The sequence below is a fragment of the Mustela erminea genome, chromosome 4 (genome assembly GCF_009829155.1).
Source record: "Mustela erminea isolate mMusErm1 chromosome 4, mMusErm1.Pri, whole genome shotgun sequence".
NCBI classification, from domain to species: Eukaryota; Metazoa; Chordata; class Mammalia; order Carnivora; family Mustelidae; genus Mustela; species Mustela erminea.
In genome coordinates this window covers 90,213,022-90,236,228 of record NC_045617.1, presented here as the reverse complement: position 1 = coordinate 90,236,228, position 23,207 = coordinate 90,213,022, and the positions used below count along the sequence as shown (strand labels likewise).

At 39.9% G+C, this 23,207-nt stretch overlaps 2 protein-coding genes across 9 annotated transcripts in view; one reads left to right on the top strand and one right to left on the bottom strand.

The window, feature by feature from the left end:
• POLH (DNA polymerase eta) overlaps positions 1 to 20,457 on the bottom strand; it is a 33,065-nt gene extending 12,608 nt beyond the window's left edge. For 2 of the 7 annotated variants that reach the window (XM_032340077.1, XM_032340081.1), the window contains exons 1-4: positions 20,174 to 20,457; positions 12,828 to 12,968; positions 12,460 to 12,594; positions 9,705 to 9,922 (exon numbers count right to left, since the gene is read on the bottom strand). In XM_032340077.1, coding sequence (XP_032195968.1) covers positions 9,705 to 9,922; positions 12,460 to 12,594; positions 12,828 to 12,964 — 490 coding nt within the window. In that variant the 5' untranslated portion in view covers positions 12,965 to 12,968; positions 20,174 to 20,457. Of the gene's footprint in view, positions 1 to 9,541; positions 9,923 to 12,459; positions 12,595 to 12,827; positions 12,969 to 20,173 lie in introns of those variants that run through there. The other 5 variants (XM_032340076.1, XM_032340078.1, XM_032340079.1 and 2 more) reach the window with 5 other exon arrangements.
• Positions 20,458 to 20,572: 115 nt separating this feature from the next.
• XPO5 (exportin 5) overlaps positions 20,573 to 23,207 on the top strand; it is a 46,684-nt gene continuing 44,049 nt past the window's right edge. For both annotated transcript variants that reach the window (XM_032340075.1, XM_032340074.1), the window contains exons 1-2: positions 20,573 to 20,862; positions 22,674 to 22,795. In XM_032340075.1, coding sequence (XP_032195966.1) covers positions 20,758 to 20,862; positions 22,674 to 22,795 — 227 coding nt within the window. In that variant the 5' untranslated portion in view covers positions 20,573 to 20,757. The remainder of the gene's footprint in view (positions 20,863 to 22,673; positions 22,796 to 23,207) is intronic.

Here is a 23,207-nt window from a genome sequence, read left to right as displayed (position 1 = left end):
CAGTCCCAGGACCCTGAGACCATGACCTGAGCCGAAGGCAGAGGCTTAACCCTCTGAGCCACCTAGGTGCCCTCCCTTCCTCTTTCTTTCTTCTCTCTCTCTCTCTTTCTTTCCTTCTTTCTTTCATAGGCTCCATAACCCCTCATGGAGCCCAACACAGGGCTTGAACTAACAACTCTGAGATCAAGACCAGAGCTGAGATCAAGAGTTGGACGCTTAACTGACTAAGCCACCTAGGCACCCCACAACTCCCTATTTTTATTAAAGGTTTAAAATTGCAATAATATTGGCTTCCTTTCTCTTTTATTCCCCATTATTTGGTCGATTTTTTGGTCAACAAAACCACTTCAAAGTATTTCATATATCCACTGCAACCTGCCCTATCTTGTTCAGCTTTTCTTCATTCTTGCCCAGACCACCATAACTCCTAAACTACCCTCTCCCTGAATGCATTTACACAATGCCCATGAATGAAATATTCTCAAATACCAATGTTATCCATCTTATCCTCTCTTCAAAACCAATGTTAGGGCACCTGGGTGGCTCGGTCAAGTAAGGGTCTGTCTTCGGCTCAGGTCATGATCCTAGGGTCCAGAGATCGAGTCCTGCATCAGGCTCCTTGCTCAGCCTGGAGCCTGCTTTCCCCCTGCCTGCTGCTCCCCTGCTGTGCTCTCTGTCAAGAAAATAAATAAGATCTTAAAAACCAACCAACCAACCAACCAAAACTGTTGTTAGCTCTCTCATACCTATAGAATAAAGTACCAACTCTATAAAACTGGCACTGAAGACCATCTGGCCTTTTCAATTCATCTTCCATTAATCTCAAATTTGTTATATCCTTAAATTTCCTGAACATACACTGTTTCAACTTTAAGACATCCCTTATCCTATTTCCCTGCTCTTATTTCTGATCTTCCTTTGCTTAAATACTACTCAGGGCACCTGGGTGCCTCAGTTGGTTAAGCAACTGCTTTCGGCTCAGGTCATGATCCTGGAGGCTCAGGATTGAGTTCCATATTGGGCTCCCTGCTCAGGGGGAAGTCTGCTTCTCCCTTGGGCCATCTCCCCTCTTATGCCCTTTCTCTTTCTCTCTCAAATAAGTAAAATCTTTGAAAAAAAGACTTTCTTTAAAAAAAAATATTATTTATACTTCAGGGTTTATTCAAGCTTCATCTATCATGTGGTATTCTCCAACTAGTCTAGCTAACTTTGGGGTGCCCCGTTAAAGTCCTTTAGCTCTTATCTGTAAAACATATAGCATAATTGTTAAAAGAATATTCTGTAGTTAGGCAGTGTTCAAATACTGACTTTATCACTATGTGACTTTGAACAAGTTCTGTAATTCTCTGTTTCAGTTTCATGGTCTATGACATGAGTTTGAGTACTGTATCACAGGATTATTGTGAGGAATTATATATAATGTGTATATGTGCATATATGTGTGTGTATGTGTATACATACATATATATATAATCTTATATAAAGCTCCTTAGCAGTGTCTTGCATGTGTTAACAACAGTAAATATAACATCCTTCTTTTTTTGTTTGTTTCTCATGAATTTATTAAATTATATTTGACAGGGGCGCCTGGGTAGCTCAGTGGGTTAAAGCCTCTGCCTTAGGCTCAGGTCATGATCTCAGGATCCTGGGATTGAGCCCCGCATTGGGCTTTCTGCTCAGCAGGGAGCCTGCTTCCCCCTCTTTCTATGCCTGCCTCTCTGCCTACTTGTGATCTCTGTCAAATAAATAAATAAATAAATATTAAAAAAAATTATATTTGACAGTTGAAGCAAAAATTAAAACCACTTAGTATTTATTAGAATTGGGAAAGGAAAAAATAAGAATTTATTGAAATTGTGGGATTTGGGGGGCATTTTTCCCAAGTACTAGAGCTAAATTTGCTTTGCTTTAGATTTCTTCATTATTGCTTTCCCAAATTAGGTAATGTTACAATCTTGTTACTCTATATCCATTTCAATTGAACAGGGCCACAAAAGATAAGCATTTCGCTTATCTCCTTCTCTAGTTGATAAGAAGAATCTATACCATTTTGGTTTTTCTCTGATACACCGAAGTGGACCAGAAGAAGATTCTGGCAGTTTTGGTGTAAAATGACCACTAGAACTGAGAGACTTCCCCTTTCATATTGAATTATCTCAGCAGCTTTGTGGAAACCAATTGACCAACAAATATGGCACTCTATTTGTGTATTTCCTATCATCCTGTACCATTGATCTGTCTCATCTTACACCAATACTACACTGCTCCAGTTACTGTAAATTTATAGTTAAATCTTAAAACCAGAGTGTTTAATTCTTCCAACTGAGTTCTTTTTCAAAGTTGTTTGGCTACCCCACATCCTTTGCATTTCCATACAAATTTTCAAGTCAATTTGGCAATTTCTACAAAGTCCTGCTGAGTCAAGAAGGGAATGCAATGAATCTTAGGTCAATTTGAGGCAACCTGAGCTCTAATAACATTTAGTCTTTTGATTCATGAGCATATTATATCTCTCCATTTATTTCATTTTTTTTAATTTTTAAAAAATTTTTAAAAAGATTTTATTTATTTATTTGACACAGAGAGAGATCACAAGTAGGCAGAGAGGCAGGCAGAGAGAGCGGGGAAAGCAGGCTCCCTGTCGAGCAGGGAGTCCAATGTGGGGCTCAATCCCAAGGCCCTGAGATCGTGACCTGAACTGAAGGCAGAGGCTTATTAACCCACTGAGCAACCCAGGCACCCCCATTTATTTAATTTTTCTTCTCAGGCATTATGTTTTATAGTTTTGTTTTTGTTTTCTTGGGAGAGAGAAAGAGAGAGCAAAGTGAGGTGAGGGGCAAAGGGTGAAGCAGACACCCCACTGAGTAGGGAACCCAACGCAGGGTTCAATTTTGGGACTCCAGGATCATGACCTGAGCCAAAGGCAGATACTTAAATGACCGAGCCATTCAGGCACCCCTGTTTTATAGTTTCTGGTTAACTAGTTTTTCATATATATATATATATTTCACCTATATACATTTCTCTAATAATTTCATGATTGTAATGCTATTGCAATAACATAGCTTTTTAAATTTCAATTTCCCATCTTAAATTTTAGTGTGTATAAATGCTATTGATTTTTATATATTGACTTCATCCCCTGCAACCTTGTTAATCTCACTTATTTTGGGGAGAAGGGTGGGGTAGATTCTTTAGGATTTCTTACAAACATGATTATGTCATGTGGGAAGCTTACTTCTTCCTTCACATCTAAATATCTTCTATTTCCCCTTCTGCTCTGATTGCACTGTCTTATAACTCCAGTACAATGATGAACAGAACCAGCAGAAGAGTGAGCGCTGATGAGTTGTGCCAAAACTTTGGGGTTAAACTGATAAATCTCTAGCTATACGCCACAACTCCAGGCACCATAACTATAAAAGAGAAGTTCCTGTACTGATAATGAGTGTGACCTCCTTTATGCTATCAGCTGATTAATGTCTTCCAAGCTACTTCTGGTTGTTGGCAGAATTTGGTCCCCATTTTCTTGCTGGCTGTCAGCAGAGGGCAACTCTCAAAGCCTAGCCATGGGGGCCTCCTCCAAAAGCCCTCTCAGAATATGGCAGCTTCCTTTTCAAAGCCAGCAGGGGACCCTTCCAATCCCACCACTCTCATCTTTAACAATGATTTATAATTTCTTATACAACTACACAACTGCTTCATGTCCTAGGCATTCAGAAGATGTTCATTATATGTTTAGAAAGAAAGAAATTAAGAGCAAAGGGAGGAGATAACTAAGGAGTTCCTTAACTGATACAAACTACTTAGAAAATGGCCTTGAAAGGAAAGTTTTCAATCTGACAGTTTTTGAGTATTATTTTTAAGTAATTCTACCACTTAAAGCTTTCTACACACATAACTATTTTCAGAAACAGAAAATAAGTTGCAAACACAGTATGGCTGATTGCCAGCTTTGTATTAAGAGGTAGGACGGCAAAGTTAACAGAAACTTCAGTATCAATACATCGGAAATACCTGACTTCTTTTCCTAGGTTTGAAATAATTCACATCCATGAAAAATAATTTCTAGAAGAAGATTATACACACTTAGATCAGTTAATTTCTATTATCAGTTTTTTTGGTTGCACACATCATAGGAGGACCCAGGAATATAATATGAAATATCATAAACCATTTACTAGGCATTACACTTTTTTTGAGCACTATAAATAAAAAGATAGTTTACTTCAACTGGAAATTTAATACTTAAACTGGACACACTAAAGCAATAGTTACAGAAGACATACAGAAATAAGACTTCTTTATAAACATCTGCATTTTTGATTAAAAAAAAAAAAGGTGTAGAACAAAGAGGAGCATGTCCATTTGAGTTGAGGTAACATTTGCCACCAATGAAGGTATATACCATAGTCTTCAGCCAGAGAGCTCTTTAAAGATGAGTTGGAGCCAAAAATACAAATGTAATGTGTAATAACGGTTCCTATTCTGAGGTATATGGTTTTCAGAGGGTCTGTGAAACTCGTGAAAACTGCACACAGAACTACCTTATGTGTAGATATGTATTTTTCTGAGGCAAGCAAGGGTCCATACTTTGAAAAAATTTTCAAAAGGGGATACAGCCCTCAAAAAAACCTGCAAAGAATCAATGATTTTTAAGTATTATAAAACTAATTTCAAGTGTTTTAAAGCATTAGTCTCACAGTAAAATGTGGTACACAAAGCTAAGACCAAAGAAAAACCTTCTTTATTATGATCGTTAGCTTTCTTCCTTTTTTTTTTTTTTTTTAATTTGAGGTAGAACACGCAAAAGAGAGAGCACAAGCTGGGGTACAGAGGGAGAGGAAGAAACAGGGAGCATGATGTGGGGTTCAGTCCCAGGATACTGAGATCATGACCTGAGCCAAAGGCAAGAAGCCAGATGCTTAACTGACGGAGTCATCCAGGTGCCCCTGATCGTTAAATTTCTGACTCTGGTCGCAGACTACTAAGAAGAAAATCATGACATATTTCATCATCAAATGTTTATATATTATAACTGCCTCCTTTAAGTGGCACATTTTTTTCTTTTCAAGATTTTATTTATTTATTTGACACAGAGAGAGAGAGAGAGAAAGAGAGCGTGCGCGCACACCAGCAGAGGGATTGGCAGACAGAGTGAGAAGCAAGCTCCCTGCTGAGCAAGGAGACCGATGCAGGGCTTGATCCCAGGACCCCAGGATCATGACCTGAGTCGAAGGCAGATGCCTTACCGACTAAACCACCCAGACGCCCCTAAGTAGCACATTTTTATTGTCCATTGTATTTTCCTGAAGTAATTGAAGGATTTGCAGCCTCCAGGTTGATAAACTCTGCTATATCAGGATCAGGGAATAAAATGATTCCTCAATTGTCTTTCTCACAAGCTTCCCTGGGCAGTTGTACTACTACCACCCTTCAACAAGTTAAAGGCTTATCATACAACTGTTCAATGGCAAAGGATACTTTAAATCTTACATCTTATTTTAAAATATGGAACCCATGGGAAATTTACCACTTTAACTAGAAGTAAGCTAAACTCTCCTTGAGCTTTTTCTAGACAAATCTCTACTGTTTTTACAATAACAGATTGCCTTAATGTTCTCCCCCATTAGAAGTTAACTTGCTATAGGCTGGTATCCGGTCCCCCCCCCTCTTTTTTTTTTTTAAAGGTTTGTTTGTCAGAGAGAGAGAACATAAGCAGGGGGAGTGGCAAGCAGAAGGAGTTGCAGGCTCCTCGATGAGCAAGGAGCTAGAGGTGGGACTCAATCCCAGGGCCCAGGGGTCATGACTAGAGCCAAAGGAGAAGCTCAAACTATTGAGCCACCCAGGTGTCCCAAAGTTTCCTTTTGGTTAATAGCCAGCATGCAAAACTTTTTACTGAAAAAGCACTTCTGAATAAGAACAATATTACAAAATAATAGTTCTAAGAGTATATGTTACAAATAAAGAGGAGATACACTGTTCTGAAGATAGCCTTTATGAAAAGTACTAGAAAATGTCTAGGACAAACTGTATATCCCTGTTAAAAAGCCTGTAACTGCCAAATTCTTTGCTCTGGGAGATCCAGCTGAATTCCAATTTCATAATATTTGATTTAAAAAACTTAAGGCCCAGATTCTCTTATATCTGTTATCTAGAACTATTAAAAATTAGCAATATCACAAAAGCAAAATTTTTGTTGCCCTAATTTTTTTTTTAAGATTTTATTTATTTATTTGACAGAGATCACAAGTAGGCAGAGAGGCAGGCAGAGAGAAAAGGGGAAGGAGGCTCCCTGCTGAGCAGAAAGCCCGATGTGGGGCTCTATCCCAGGACCCTGAGACAATGACCTGAGCAGAAGGCAGAGGCTTAACCCACTGAGCCACCCAGGTGCCTGTTGCCCTAATTTTAAGAAATTATTTTTAACCGTCGAGTAAATTTATTAAAAGCATTGTCATGCAGATTACAGGCATATCTTGATTTACTGTGCCTTGCTTCAGTGTGTTTTTATAAACTAAAGATTTGTGTCAACCCCGCAAGAAGTAAATATATTGGCACCATTTTCCCAAAAGCATTTGTTCACTTTGTATCTTTATGTTACATTTTGGTAATCCTCACAATATCTCAAACCTTTTCATTATTGTTATATTTGTTATAGTGATCTGTAATCAGTGATTACAACTTGCTGAAAGGTCAGGTGGTTAGCATTTTATAGCACGAAGTTTTTTAAAATTAAGGTATGTAATTTAAAGATATGACACTATGGTGCCTGAACGGCTCAGTCGGTTAAGCGTCTAACTCTTGATCTCAGGGTTGCGAGCTCAAACCCTGCGCTGGGCTCCACATTGGACGTGCAGCCTACTTATAAACAAACAAACAACACTTTGTACACTTAATAGATGACAGTATAGTATAAACATAACTTCTATATGCACTAGGAAACCAAAAAATTAACCTGACTTACTTTACTGAGATATTTGGTTGTGGATAGTTTGGTTACCGAAATATCTCTGAGTTATGCTTGTATAATACAAGTTTTTTCACGTAGATAAAATAAAGAAAGATGAACTTATAAAAAAAAATCACTTGTCCTTTCCCTACACATCAATAACCAAGTATAAAATATAATAGAAAAAATGTAAAACGATAGCAATAAAAAAATTTAAAGCATTTAGGAACTAACAACACATGAATGCATAGAATCTTACTCAATTAGCTAACAAGTATATGAAGAAATGCTCAGCTTCAATTGGTAAATAGAGAATGTATATTTAAACAAACCAAAAACATGAAATACCACTTTATAGCCATCACATTGAAAATGTTTTTAGGGGACGCCTGGGTGGCTCAGTTGGTTAAGCAGCTGCCTTCGGCTCAGGTCATGATCCCAGGACGCTGGGAGTCCCGCATGGGGCTCCTTGCTCGGCAGGGAGCCTGCTTCTCCCTCTGCCTCTGCCTGCCATTCTGTCTGCCTGTGCTTGCTCTCGCCCTCTCTCTCTCTGATAAATAAATAAAATCTTAAAAAAAAAATATATATATATAAAAAAAAAAAAAAAGAAAATGTTTTTAGGGGTGCTTGGGTGGCTCAGTTGTTAGTTTGCTTTCAGCTTCGGATCATGATCCTAGAGTCCTGCTCAGCAGGAAGCCTGCTTCTCCCTCTCCCACTCCCCTTGCTTGTGTTCCCTCTCTTGCTGTGTCTCTGTCAAGTAAATAAATCTTAAAAAAAAAAAAAAATATATATATATATATATAGATAGATAGATAGATAGATATGTATATATTTTAAACATTAGAAAACAGCAATTGGGATGCCTGGGTGGCTCAGTTGTTGAGCGTCTGCCTTCAGCTCAGGTCATGGTCCCGGGGTCCTGGGATTGAGCCCCACATCAGGCTCCCTGATCAGCGTGGAGCCTGCTTCTCCCTCCACCTACTGCTCCCCCTACTTGTGCTCATTCTCTCTGTGTCAAATAAACAAATAAAATCTTAAAAAAAAAAAAAAAGAAAAAGAAAACAGCAATTGCTGGTGAGGATATAAGGGCAATAGGAATTCTTTTGTACTTCAAGAGTAGGGTAACTGTTATAGCCATTCTGGGAAACAATCTGGCAGCATTTAGTGAAACTAAGCATGTGTATGGTTTATGACCTAGCAGTCTACTCCTGAAAACATTTCTCAGAGAAACCCCTGAATAAGTTCAAAAGAGGATGAATGAGGACATTTATCATATCAACAGTAAAAAACCATAAGAAACAAATGAGTTCATCACTAGAAGATTGGTAAAAAACATGTAAATATGATAGGTCCATACCGTGGATATATGCTACAATTAAGAGCAATCAATTACACATAAATACAACTACATGGAAAGATCTATAAAATCACCACTGAAGGAAAATCAAGAAAAAGAATGAGATCTACACTGTATGCTAACCATACTGGAATTAAAATTTAAATATTAATTAAAAAAACAAGAATAAGATCTATAACACAATTCTATCTTTTAATTAAAAAGCACAAATTTTAAAAGCATATACACAAAGCAACACTGTACAATATGTAAAGACATACAAATTTAAAAAGATACACCAAATACATACACCACAAACACAAAACACAAAAGATACACCAAACACATACACCACACAGAGGGTGGGCCAGGTAGGGAGGTAGTGGGGGGAAATCACTATGAAGGGGAAAGTAAGGAAAATAAATAAAACAAAAGAGGTTTTGCATAGCTCATTGATATTTTACTACACATTTTCTTTAAAGATTTTATTTATTATTTATTTGATAGAGAGCACACAAGCGGGGGTGAGGGGAAAGAAGGGGCAGAGGGAACAGAAAAAGCAGGCTCCCTGCTGAGCTCGATCCCAGGACTCTGGGATTATGACCTAAGCTGAAGACAGACACTTAACAGCCTGAGCCACCCACATGCCCTAGTATTTTACTATGAATTGATCAGAAATTTTGAGTGACTCAGGGACGCCTGGGTAGCTCAGTCAGTTAAGCGCCTACCTTTGGCTGAGGTCAAGATTCCAAGATCCCAAGACTGAGTCCCACATCGGACTTCTTGCTCAGTGGAGAGCCTGCTTCTCCCTCTGCTTGTGCTCTCTCTCTCTGACAAATAAATGAAATCCTTAAAAAAAAAAAAAAGTAAAAGAAATTTTGAGTGACTCAATTCCCTGTACTTGAGGTCCCCCTTAAACTTAAAGATTTTATTTATTTGACAGAGAGAGATCACAAATAGGCAGAGAGGCAGGCAGACAGAGAGGAGGAAGCAGGCTCCCCGCCGAGCAGAGAGCCCGATGCGGGACTCGATCCCAGGACCCTGAGATCATGACCTGAGCCGAAGGCAGCAGCTTAACCCACTGAGCCACCCAGGCGCCCCCCACTTAAACTTAAAAGAAACCAAGTTACAATGTTATAAATTAACCTACAATTGACAAAAGTGCTCAGTCTACTGATAACTCAAACCTGCTCTCATTTTATCTAAATAGAAACTTGATTTCATACAGATTCCACAGATTCTCAACATCCATATACCTGGAAAGATAAGAGAATTTGTATATCCTTCCACGTGAGTCCTTGTGATTCATTCAGGTTGTAGTTTAAGTTTCCTTTCAATCAATCCAAGAAGGATCAGCGTGACCAAGCAAAGCAGATTCCAAAGGCAGGAAGCAGAAGCAATATGACGCTATGGAAGTACCTTTCTGATCAGTCCCTTCTGCGGTTGTAGGGCCTTGGGGCAACCCTTCAATGTAGGTGGTTGGCAACAGGTCAGCTGAGATAGGTTGCCCTTGTAGCTTTTGTAGTCTTTCTTGTACAGCACTTGTCAGGTCTATATAAGCCTCATCAATGCTGGCACGTTCAATCACAGCAAAACGAGACATTACCCCCATCACTTCCACACTGGCTTCCCGGTACCTAAAAAGTATATGGATTATCATATGTGTAGGCAATAAATGAAGGCAACATAGTGACTGTCAGCCCCATCCCCTCTATCTCATAATAGAATCATATATATCACCAGTGTAAGGTCTTCTTAAAGGGAGCAGTGGTTTGGCAGAGATGAGACAGTAACCCAAATGAAGGGATCAATGCACAGACAGATGGATGGTCAATAACAGAAGCAAAGAAAAAGAAGAACAATGGAGGCAAACATGTTTAGTGACTCTAGCACTATGAAGGTGGAAAGCATCCAGACCATAAACACGTCTTTGTGGCTCTCTCCAAAAGGAAAGAAATGCTTCAAACTTGTTCCACTACATTTTACTAAGATCACCTACTCTTTTTTTAAATTTTCATATATCCATTATGTATTTTCTGCTTCTACTTTTGTCTTCAAATAAGACATAACTTACAGGAAACACCGCCCTGATTTGTGAACCCAAGTATCTGGTATTTCTCAAGACAGTGTTCTCATTTTAAATTAACAAAGTGACATAAGGGTTTTATATTTCAGTCAATAGTGAGTTGGAACAACATGTGAGCTGGTCCTTACTACACACACACACACACACACACACACACACACATCCAACCAACTAACCAAGTCCAATCAGTTCTGGGTATACTAACATTCAAATAATCAAACTGAAGATAAATGCTTGGAATGTGGTGACATCCTTCTTTAGAGGATACCAATTTCACCATATACCTCCTATTTAAATCATAACAAGCAGCTCTTCTGGCTGTAGATGGCTAGTTTCCTATGGTAATATGTGCATATTTTATTTGCTTTGAACCTGCTATGGAATTTACAGTAAGTGCTTTGTTCCTGATAGATCATAAAAATGGAAATATTTGCACCATTTCATAAAGACATCTATAAAAACTAGTATAATTATTGTTCTAAAGCATCTTCAAAAGAATTAGAAAAATATTTGGCTTTTTTTCCTTTTAATCATTATTTGTGCTGGAAAGGATAGTCATACCTCAAAGGAAAAAAAAGAGTGCTAGTGTGTAAGAGCATGAGAACATAATACACACACACAAATGCACACACAAAGTGAGGAAAGAACACCTTATTTCAGTAGCTGGTGTTCCTCCATGGCCTCTCGGGCAACTTACTCCAAAGTATCTTAAGAATATTTGATAAAATTTATTTGTATACATTTCTGCAAATCACAATTTATAACTTGGTATCACAAGTTAATTATTAAAACAATTTTAAATTGCGAAGATTTTTTTTTTTTAAGATTTTATTTATTTGTCAGAGAGACAGAGAGAGGGGGATAGAACACAAGCAGGGGGAGTGGCAGGCAGAGGGAAAACTGGCTTCCTGCCAAGCAAGGAGCCCACTGTGGGACTTGATCCCAGAACCCTGGGATCATGACCTGAGCCAAAGGCAGATGCTTAACCAACTGAGCCACCAAGGCATCCCAACTTGATGAAGATTTTAAGAGTAAAATAAATGATCCAGTTTAAAGCATGCAGCTTTTCAAAATCACACTCAGAAATCAACTATATTTCTGGGGAAATCACATTGTCTTCACCAGCACAAAGGTCTATTCAATGCAGTGTAGTCTATTAGCTGAATTAATGTTATTTTAGGGTTAAGATATTCATCTTCAGTAAATCTGTCTTCTCTTCTGGCAATAACTCCAGGGTGAAGTTGGTTATGGCACACCACCTTTAGACTTGTAATTCATAGGTGAATTCAGGAATACTGTAAGTCTTAAGTCAAATCATGACTGCTATACACCACACTACATGGTAGAGTAAACTGCGAGAATATGGCTACTGAAATCTAAAAAACCCCCTGAATCCTCAGCCTTCTATTTTCTAACTGTGTGAACTTATATTATTTAAGCTCTCTAAACTTCTTTCTTTATGGAGGTAAGGGGATGGGTAATTCTAGAGTCTATGTTATAATAACATGATATTTAAGAGATCTGGCCTATGGAGAGTTTAACACAGGCTGGCATAGGACAAATGCTCAATATATACTATCCATTAGGATGATTATTAATGGTTGGAGCGTGGCCATGCCCATATAGACTAATGTTCTAAAATCTGGGGAGTGACAGCTCACTTCAAACACAGAGTTAATCTCCTTTCAGATTGTTCAGTTCTAGCAAGCAACTGTATGTAGATACTGTACTATGTCAGTTTGACTCATCCTTCTCTGGAAAAACTTAGTTTCAGTCAATCTAATCACTTCAAACCAGACTTTTGGTCTAAGAACAGGGAAACTGGTATTTTTAAATATAACACCAATTTTTAAACAATTAAGGAACTGAAGCGGTGGTAAGGGCAGCAACTTGTTAAAGGCTGTAATGACTGCACTGTTTCTGAAACATAGTATCAAAATCTATTTTCATTTCAAAGAGAAAAGCTGGCTGTCCAAAGGAACTCTGTCAGGTATTAATTATACAACACAAATTTGAAACATCAGTTCCTAGCCTCATAGAATATTATTTCCAATTCTTCCATTCCCCTAAACATTCTTTCCTTCTTACTTGGTGAGGTCAGCTTTCCCACGGGACTCACGAACTTGTGCCAACAGAAGATCAGGACATAACTTCTTAGCATCATCTGCCCACATGCTTCTAGTGACCCCAAATGCACGAGCTTCATAACTCACTGCAACTATTCTAAGGTTAGGGGAAAAAAAAAAAGACAAACAGATAAATATTACAAGATCACAAACAAAAATAAAATTTAACTGAATGGGCTATAAACGTGAAAGCAGAAACTTTTTGGTCACAGATGCCACTATTCCATCTCAAACAAAGCAGTTCAGAGATCTCAAAAACAGGACCTAACACACTGTCATGTATTCTTATAGAATATAACAGTTGACAGTTACAATAGCTATGATACATACCCACCACCCTTCCATGACTTGTACTGGACAACCGCACAAGGTTTATTCCTCAAATGAGGATTCTGCCGCTGTTCCACTTGAACAAAAAAACAGTCCATGTCAACTAGGACAACTACTCGGTCCTGTCCGGTAGCCATTTTTCTGAAAGACAATATTTTATAGTCAGAAAAGACACCTAATTCGAAGTGCCAAGAACAGTAATTTCTGTTCTTCTACTGTTGAGTTATCATGAGCATGGATATTAACAAGAATGAAACAGGCATTTTCATATACTGCTGGTAGGAGAATAATATATAAATTGGTACAATTTTAGGAAGGTAGTAAAGCTTAGGTCATCATGTCTCCTTAGTCTTCTACAATTTGTGATAGTTCCTCAGTCTTCCCTTATTTTTCAGGATGTTGGCATTTTTGAAGAGAACTAGTCCTTTACTTTGAGAATGTCTCTCGATTTAGGCTTGTCCAATGTTTTCTCTTGATTAGATTAAGGCTACATATTCTGGCAAGAATATTATGGAAGTGATGTACTCGTCTCAATGTATCATATTGAGATACATGATATCAAAAGGTGTTATTACTCTTGTGGTGTTAACCATGATCATTTAGTTGTGATAGTTTGCCAGGTTTCCCATGGTAAAGTTACTATTTTAAGTTTTTTAATTGTTATCTTAGGGGAGATACTTTGAGATTATATAAAGATCCTGGTTTTCCTCAAACTTTCAACATTAAGCACCTATCAGTGGGTATTGCCTGTAATACTTCACAGTGTTCTAACAGTGATTTTCTATCCATTTATATAAACTTTTGAAGGCAAAAGAAAATACTACATACTATTCACATACAAACATACATAAAGGTATGGATCATAGATCGGAAGATCAAAATTTATATGCTTGGTAGTGGATACAGAATAATGCTCTCATTTAGCATTGTCAGGAATCTGGAAGAAGGAATGTAAACTAAAGCAGTGGCTCCCAACTTCGCTGAAGATTAGAATCATTTTTCTTAAAGAAAGCACTATGTCCAACGTGGGGCTTGAAGTTACAACCCCAAGATCAAGTTGCATGCTCTATGAATTGAGCCAGCCAGGTGCCTCCCAACCTAAGAACATTTAAATTATATTGATATATGGCATCTACCACCAGACATCCTAATTTAATTAGTATGGTTGTGTTTGTGCCATCTCAACCTATTGATAGTAATGCTATGAGCTAGAAATGGCTGGGGGCACTTACCTGGGCCCCAGTGAGCTTCCCACAGACATCTCCCCTTTCCAAAGGAAAAGATACAACGGAATGACCATTACTGTTCTTATTATGATTACAAGATTCCCTTCAGCAATAACCATCAGGAAACTAAAAAAATAAAGGTAATTTATTATTTACAGGACTGATTCTAAGGTATCAGAAAAGTTTGAGAGGTTATTTTTTAAGTCTGAGAATGCTTAAAAACTTTTCCATATAAACGAATGGTAATTGCTTTTTTGCTTTACACCATTTTGGTTTATGAAAGGTTTCATAGGAACGCTCTACTTTCACGGGGTGCCTGAGAGCCTCAGTTGGTTAAGCATCTGCCTCAGGTCATGACCCCAGGGTCCTAGGATAGAGCCCCAAATGGGGCTCCCGGCTCAGCTTCTCCCTCTCCTCCCCGCTTGTGCTCTCTTTTGCTATCTCTGTCGCTCTCTCAAATAAATAAATAAATAAATAAATAAATAAATAAAATCTTAAAAAAAAAAAAAAAAAAAAGGAACGCTTTACTTTTAGATAGTGGGGTTAACCTGCATATGATATGTTAAATATGAAATAATGCTAAACCTTCTTTATGCATATCCTTGTATGGATATATAAGCATTTAAGAAACATGAAATTACTAAAATTATATTATTAATCTTTTTTAAAAAGATTTTATTGATTTATTTGACAGAGATCACAAGTAGGCGGAGAGGCAAGAAGAGAGAGGGGGAAGGAGGCTCCCTGCTGAGCAGAGAACCCAATGCAGGGCTCCATCCCAGCACCCTGGGATCATGACCTGAGCCGAAGGCAGAGGCTTTAACCCACTGAGCCACCCAGGCACCCCTGATATATTATTAACCTTAATTCTAATTATTATTTTAAAACGTTATGTGTCACTTGGGGCGCCACGGCTTAAGTGGTTAAGCGTCTGACTCTAGGTTTCAGCTCAGGTCATGATCTCAGGGCTGTGAGATTGATCCCATGTTGGAGTCCCCTCTGAGCATGGAGTCTGCTTGGGATTCTCTCTCTCCCTCTCTAAAAAGGGATGTTGTGTCACAGAAATACCAAATTTCCTTGTCAACTGCATTATAATGAGCTCTCAGAATATCTTAAACTATGGACATTTTTAAGTCTTTTGTCATTTACAGTTGTTTGCAAATGTGTTTCATCTTCCAGAAATTCATGGAAAGGACACTGACAAGTACTCTAGAATAAAGATTTCTGATAACTTTTAGATCATACAACTGAACTGGTTAAGAACTGATTGAACACTTATAAAGAAACTAATGGTTTCACAAAACTGTTCCCCCCAAAATCAACAAGAATGCCATGGGACTGAATAAGCTGATAAGGATGATTATAATTTTTTATGACTTTTTTTTATATGAAACATCGTTGGGTCTTCAATGTTCTGTTTTTTCCAGTTTTAAGAACCTCTTTTCTTAAGCTATCTCTGACTTACAGCAATTTGGTAAAGTATACTTTTGAGAACACAGATGAAACCATTACTTTTTCTCCCTATCTGATCCCTTCAGAAGTAGAAAACTGTCAGTTAATATTCTTACTTTTGTGGGACGCCTGGGTGGCTCAGTTGGTTAAGCAGCTGCCTTTGGCTCAGGTCATGATCCCAGCGTCCTGGGATCGAGTCCCACATCGGGCTCCTTGCTCAGCGGGGAGCCTGCTTCTCCCTCTGCCTCTGCCTGCCATTCTGTCTGCCTGTGCTCGCTCTCTCCCTCTCTCTCTCTGATAAATAAATAAAATCTTTAAAAAAAAAAATATTCTTACTTTTGTGACAATATAATTATCTGCATAAATCCAATAAGGATCTGTTCTTCTTATAACAGGACCCAAATGGAAACAATGGTTATACAGTCCAGACTTTCACTGGATGTCATATTTGAGAAAGACATACATAGATATAGTAGTTAAGGAACTAAGGTTGACTTCATGGAGCCCATAAAGCTCCTTGAAAAATCAGCTTGGTACCTTACTTACAGAGTTCCCAATAGCCCTCCTAAGGAAGGTCACTTCCTGGCAAGCCCAGGAACCTCAGGTTATTTTAGGAACCTCAAGAAGAGAGGAATTCACCCAAATTTATAAGTATTGCGGCAAGGCCTACTGGCAGGTTTCTGGATTGGCTTCCTAGCCTCGAGAAGCTTTTAAAAGCAATCTGAGATTCCTTATGAAAAGTTCCAGCAAAGTGGACTTAAAAGTCTCTGTGGTCAATTCTTGCTGCAATTATGTAAATTCTTACTGCAATCATATAAACAATCAACCAAGTTTAATGAGATTAGACTTATTTTACAAACAAATTAGGCTTACTTCAACTATCTCTGATAGAAATGGGGGTGATTTTGAGACAAAGAATGTTTCAGTAACACAGCTTTGTGGAAATCAGATTCTATTGCTGTTATTTGTCTCTGAGATTTTGTTTTCTACCTCTAAACTGGACTGGATCCTGAATTCTTCTAGTTTCCTCCAATATTTGGCTACAACTCTTCAAACTAACATTTCCAAGTGTTATCCTACCCTTCTGACTTGGAAACACTGAGAACTAAAATTGCCCTTTCCCAAAGCCATGCAAACTGAAGTGGGACTTGATATAAACTTAAGAGACATCACCACAATAGTTCATGTACAGACAATTTTTGTTCCTGTTACTGTGTGGGCCACTCAGAAAAGATCACCAGAGCAATTCAAACTGCAAACCAGGAAAATCTAAGATTGCCCCTGTCTGCCTTCACTCCATCTGAAGAGCTTTGAGCCTGACATCTAGGAATCTCCCCAACTGCTGCCTTCAGAATTCAGAAACTGCGATTATAATCTCCTCCAAATATTAACCTTTGTTTTTATTCCTTTTGTTTCCATATAAATACCTCTTATTAAATGCCTGAAGCACATACTTCTACCCTGTAGGCCTGTTAAAAGAGAGAGAGCAGGCCCAAACTGGAGTCACTTATACCAAGTGCATGTCACCAAACCAGAGTGTACCTAATTTCAGTTTTAGCCTCTCCCAGCATGTAATCTTAACCTGTCAGTCTGGAATTTCCTGGTCAGCACTACTGCCCCGACTTCCCCCCAAAAGAAGGTGGCCTTGCTTGAAACAATCCACTCTGACAGCAACTTTCTTGTCATGACCCCTTCTGCCCCTATAGAAGTCTTTCATTTTGTACAACTCCTAGGTTTCTTTTTGTTAGATGGGATGCTGCCCAATTCACAACCTTTGATTAAAGCCAGTAAGATCTTGAAATTTACTTTTTTTTTTAAACAAAACAAAACAACAACAACAACAAAAAAACAAGGCTTACCTTGGGGAACCCAACTGCATGACCACCTTCTGAAATGAGACCCAACCCCTTAATTATTCTCAGGACTAAGAAACTGGTTCCTTTGAATATGAAACAATCTAGCAATCAGGACAGGCTCAAACCTACTTAAACCATATGGCTGAAGATGTTAAAATATTTCACAGTATTACCCGAATCCTTGAGCAGATTTCCAGGGCTAGCCAAATAGTCGGGATCATTGGCCTACTTTCATGGCTGGACTCTTTCAAGTTTGGGACAATGGCTAGAGACTGCATTTCAAACTATGGCCTGTATAATTATTTAACCCTGACTTTTAACATACCAGCTTTATCCAGGCAGTTAATGTCCTCATCATGGACTCTGGCATCACAGGGTAGATTGTTGTGTAAACCCTGACAGTTGTTCCCCCCCACCCCTTTTTCATAAGGGAGATGCCTGATTTAAGCTTGGATTGCAGAGGCATCCACTTCAAAGATGACTACCCTTTTTTTTTTTTTTTTAAAGATTTTTCTATTTATTTGACAGAGAGAGATCACAAGCAGGCAGAGAGAGGGGGAAGCAGACCCTCTGCCGAGCAGAGTGTCTGATGCAGGGCTCAATCCCAGGACACTGAGACTGCAATCTAAGCCCAAGGCAGAGACCCAACCCACTGAGCCACCCAGGCACCCCCAAAGATGACTATCTTGAATAAACACACAGCCAGACAAATGACTAAAGTGCCAGGCCCAACTGAGCACTCCTTTGTTTTAGAATTCTTGGTTGATTTCAATAACTGGACATTTTTGGGTGCTTACTTTTTTGTTTTCCTTTTTTCTGTCTTCCTGTACTTTAAATTCCCGCTTTTTTCTTTTTTCTTTTTTTAAAGATTTTATTTGATTGAGAGAGAGGACAAATGCGGGGGGGGGGGGTGGTTTGGGGAGGGAGAAGCAGATGCCCCACTGATCAGGGATCCCCCCCGGTGGGGCTCAATCCCAGGATCCAGAGATCATGATGTGAGTCAAAGGCAGACACCCAGGCACCCCTCCTGCTCTTATTTTTTAAGTTCACCCATGAAATTCTTGATTGCCACCCTCAATCCCAGTAAAAGTAGAACCCTGGGCCTATGCTAGCTTGCTCTCTCTGTACTGGTAATCTTGTGCTGTGCCCAACTGGTGTGTCTTGTTAGCTCTAGGGCTTGTAAGGAATAAACTTTTTCAAAGTTTCCTGAGGGTCACCTGCTACAGGGTATCCTGCAATCATGCTAAGAACCATAAGACACTGGTTTGGAAAGAGGAGATGTCTGTGGGAAGCTCACTGGAGCCTAAGTGAGTGCCCCAAACATTTCTTTTCTTTTCTTTTTTTAAGATTTTACTTATTTATTTGACAGAGATCACAAGTAGGCACAAAGGTAGGCAGAAAGAGAGAGAGAGCAGGCTCTCCATTGAGCAGAGAGCCTGATGTGGGGCTAGATCCCAGGACCCTGAGATTATGACCTGAGCCAAAGGCAGAGGCTTAACCCACTGAAGGCCAACCAGGAGCACCCCCCCACCCCCGCCGCCACAACATTTCTAACCATAGCATTATCATTGCTACGCTGTGATAGCACAAAACACACCCATACCAATTAAATTAGGATGTCTGGTGTTAGAAGCCAAATATCAATGTTACTTAAATGTTATTTATTGTTTTAAGGCATTATTATTAACAAACCAAGACAGAACAAAACAGGGTGTGACCTGGACATTGTGATTTTTAAAAACTCTCCAGGCAGTTCTAATATGTAGCAGAGATTGCTAACAACTGACTTAAAGTAAATAAGATACTTATGGAAACACCAGTAATTCCTGATTTAAATATGAGAAACATAGGTTATACAGTTGAGTAAGCACTGGGCTGTATTAAAAAGAAGCGTCAACAATTAACATTCACCTTGAAAAAAATGGCATGCAACTAACAATGACAGAAGATTAATGTAAAAAAACAATGAATTAAAAAATCTGAGTAATCAAGGCATTAATTCCTTGTAAATTCCACTCACTGAAAACTGGAAGACTGTGTAACTTTAAATATTTGTTAAGTTAAAACCGTAACATGTCAGAAATCACCTTCCATGAAAGGAAGTGGTTTTTGTGTTGCACTGCAACAGATAATGCCAGAATAAAAACAGTAAACACACTGTCACACACACACACACACACACACACAAATATAAACCCACCAGGGAAGTACCATGCTAGATGCAAATAGGAGAAATGGCGTTAGAATAGGAAGACGTGATTTAAATCCAGCAAACACTTTACTGAGTAAACAAACACAAAAACCAATACTCCAACTGCAACAGATAATGAAGCTGCTCAAGTGTGCAAGTTATGTATTGTGCTGAAGAAAGCAAGAGCTTTTTAAAGATGGAAAAATGAAACACACTCGCTGCCAAAAACCCCCCTTCCCGAATAAGGAGGACAGTTTTGAAGTCTTATATGTAGCACTTCAAATGATCCAAACTACATAAGCCTTCAATAATTGCAATTATATCTCGACTCATCATCACCATCTGTGCAAAGTAAGTTTGGTGCCGTTCAGGCGACAACACATCTAAGGAAAATAAGCATAACTGAAGAGGGAGATTTATGAGCTAGCGAAAATGCCGTTTTCCCACAAGAAAATTCCTCTTAGGGGACCATAGCGGGGCCTTACGTCTAAGCATGCTCTTCTGTGTCACCGAATTTCGGCCCAACGACACCACCAGCCACTGCTATAGCACAAAACCAACAGCCCAGACAACATGAAAAGTCTGAAAACAGCGATACTGAACGGTTCTAAATTCTCTTACCAGTGTGGCAAAGCACCTGGAAGAACGGGCAACCACGGACGCCAACGATGCCAGGCTCGCTGTCCACTGGAAGGAAGGTGAAGGGGTCCTGAATATCTGCCCTCTTTCCAGGAGAGGACCAGTCGGCTTCGAGAGATTTATTTCCCGTGACGACGGAGAAATGAAGCACAGGTCACAGTCGACCACTGACGCGGGCACCGCCCGCACTGCCCAGCGGGCCTGCACAAGGTTTGCGCGCTCAACAGCCAGCACTCCAAACGGAGATCAGACAGCGCGCGCGCAGCAAAAAGGCCGTTGAGGCGCCTGCGCACTGCTGCCCTTCCGTCCTCCGCTCCGCCCACCGAGAAGCAACCGTCACACCAGAGCCGCCACTTCCGCGGGCGCGTGCGCAGTGGCGAGTTGGGCGCGTGCGCAGCCCTGGTTCCTTGCAAGCTGGAGCTTCTACAGCTCACGCTCCTCCTCTCGCTCCCCACCCCCCAGCCCGCCGCGGCCCGGTACCAGCTTGTGGTCCCGCGAAGGGAGCTGTCGGTACCTCGTGCTCCCGGGCCGGCCGTGGACCGCGCTTGCGGCGCGTGGCACTAGCCATGGCGATGGATCAAGTGAATGCGTTGTGTGAGCAGCTGGTGAAAGCGGTGACGGTCATGATGGACCCCAGCTCCACCCAGCGCTACCGGCTGGAAGCCCTCAAGGTAGACGGAGTTTGGCGCCCCGGGCCTGCCCCAAGACCCTCCCCCAACCCCAGCGGTGCCCCAGCCGCCTGAAGCCGTGCTGGTTTTCCGCCCACGCGGCCCTTGGACCTCCTTTCCCAACCCCGGGGGGCCTTAGCCTTTCCCCTCCCCGCCCTCCGCGGCTCTTCTCACTCCGGGCTTTCTCTTCTAGCCGCGCCTGCCCTTCTCTCGGGACCCTCCGATTCCTTGCTGCTTCTCATCTCACTGCCACTTCCCGCTGCCCTCTCCTCTCCTTTCCCCACTTCTCTTCAGTCCGCACCACAGCCGGATGCTTCGGTTTTATTACCGAAGCCCCACATCCCCTAGCATTCCCGTAGTGCACGTGCCCATCACGTCCCCAACACCAGCTAGCTACGTTCTTGACGGTCTCCCCTGCATTACGTTTCCTTACATCTTCGTGACTCGTCCTACTCGAGCTCCAGCCTCCCAGCGCCACTTTATTTACATTCTTAGACTCTTCACTAATCCTATTCTGTGTCTTGGGTTATCTCTGGGCTAATTCTCACCACCACCCCCTTGTTCTTTTACTGTGTTCTGTTCTCAGGCTGTTTTGCGCAAAGATGAACTTCTACCGCTTACTTTGCATTTTAACAATGGTACTTTGGTTTCCTGAAAGTAGTTTTCTTGAGTCCGGATGCTCAGCTCCTGGGACTGACTTTTGTGTTACAGTTTGGGAATGCTAATACAAATTGGGATGCTAATAAAATGTGACCTTATTCCCACATCAGACTCTTTGTGTGGGGTGTGAGATGGTCATTAGGAAAAACACCTGTGCATACATTTTTTAAAAGTTTTTATTAATTCCAGTTAAGTGCTGTGTGTGTTTTAAATCTTGTAACTTTATAGAGTGAACATCATTTGGGAAAAACTTTACTTTTAAAAACATAGATGTCTGCCACAGGATTTGGAATGAGAAAAAGTTGGGTTTCAGTAGTTTTTTTTTTACTGTGAAATACTAAAAATATACACAAAGTAAAGAGAATACTACTACAGGAGTTATAAAGATTTTGCCACATTTGCTTTATTCCTTCCCCCTACCTTTTTTTATTTTTTATTTTTTATTTTTTTAAGATTTTTTGTATTTATTTATTTGACAGATCACAAGTAGGCAGAGAGGCAGGCAGAGAGAGAGAGGAAGAAGCAGGCTCCCTGCCAAGCAGAGAGCCCGATGCGGGGCTCGATCCCAGGACCCTGGGATCATGACCTGAGCTGAAGGCAGAGGCTTTAGCCCACTGAGCCACCCAGGCGCCCCCCCCCACCTTTTTTTAAAGTAAATCCTAGAAATTGTCATTTCATCCCTATATACTTCAGGGGTATAACTCTAGCAAATAATTTTTTGCTTGTTTATGTCAGTCTTGTTTTTTTTCAACATTATTTGGCCATAGCATAGAAAATATAACTATCCAAGTGAAAGGAATGTTTATCAGTTCTTTACTCATATACTATTGATCTAAATTTTGCAGTTTAAAAATATATCACAGGTTGGAGTTTCTTAAGATGAAGTTTAAAAAAAAATTTTTTTTAAAGATTTTTATTTATTTGATAGAGCTCTCAAGTCAGGGGAGAGGCAGGCAGAGAGAGAGGAGGAAGCAGGCTCCCTGCTGAGCAGAGAGCCCGATGCAGGGCTCTATCCCAGAACCCTGGGATCATGACCTGAGCCAAAGGCAGAGTCCTTAAACCACTGAGCCACGCAGGCGCCCCTAAAAAAATTTTTTTTAATCCCCACTCTCACTTGCTTCCTAAGGGAAATACTAACTTTTTTTTTGTTTCAGTTTTGTGAGGAGTTTAAAGAAAAGTGCCCTATCTGTGTCCCCTGTGGCTTGAGGTTGGCTGAGAAAACCCAGATACCCATCGTCAGACATTTTGGCCTCCAAATCCTGGAACACGTTGTCAAGTAAGGAGCTTTTGGACAGTACCACCGAAGTCTGTGAGAGAGCAAATCTTTATTTGTTATATAACTCATAGAGATAATCTTTAGGTGAGTAGAAAAGAAAAATTGCCAAGAAGAAAGGAATGATCCCCAAGAGATTATCACAGCCTCAAGAGCTCTCTTAATTCAAGACTTAATCTTCCTCTTCAGTTTTTTCAGTTATGTAAAATACATGGTATATACTAAGCATTCTACAAATATTAGCTGATAGTTCAATGAGTATTTATTGAGCTCCGCTATATGCCACGAGATCTCAAAGTCTTTTAAGAATAATACAGTGTTTAGGTAATTAAATCTATGATTAGGGATTGTGCTTTTAATTTTTTTTTTAGTTTGAGTGTGTTCCTTCTCTGAATGGCAAATCTGAAACAGGGTT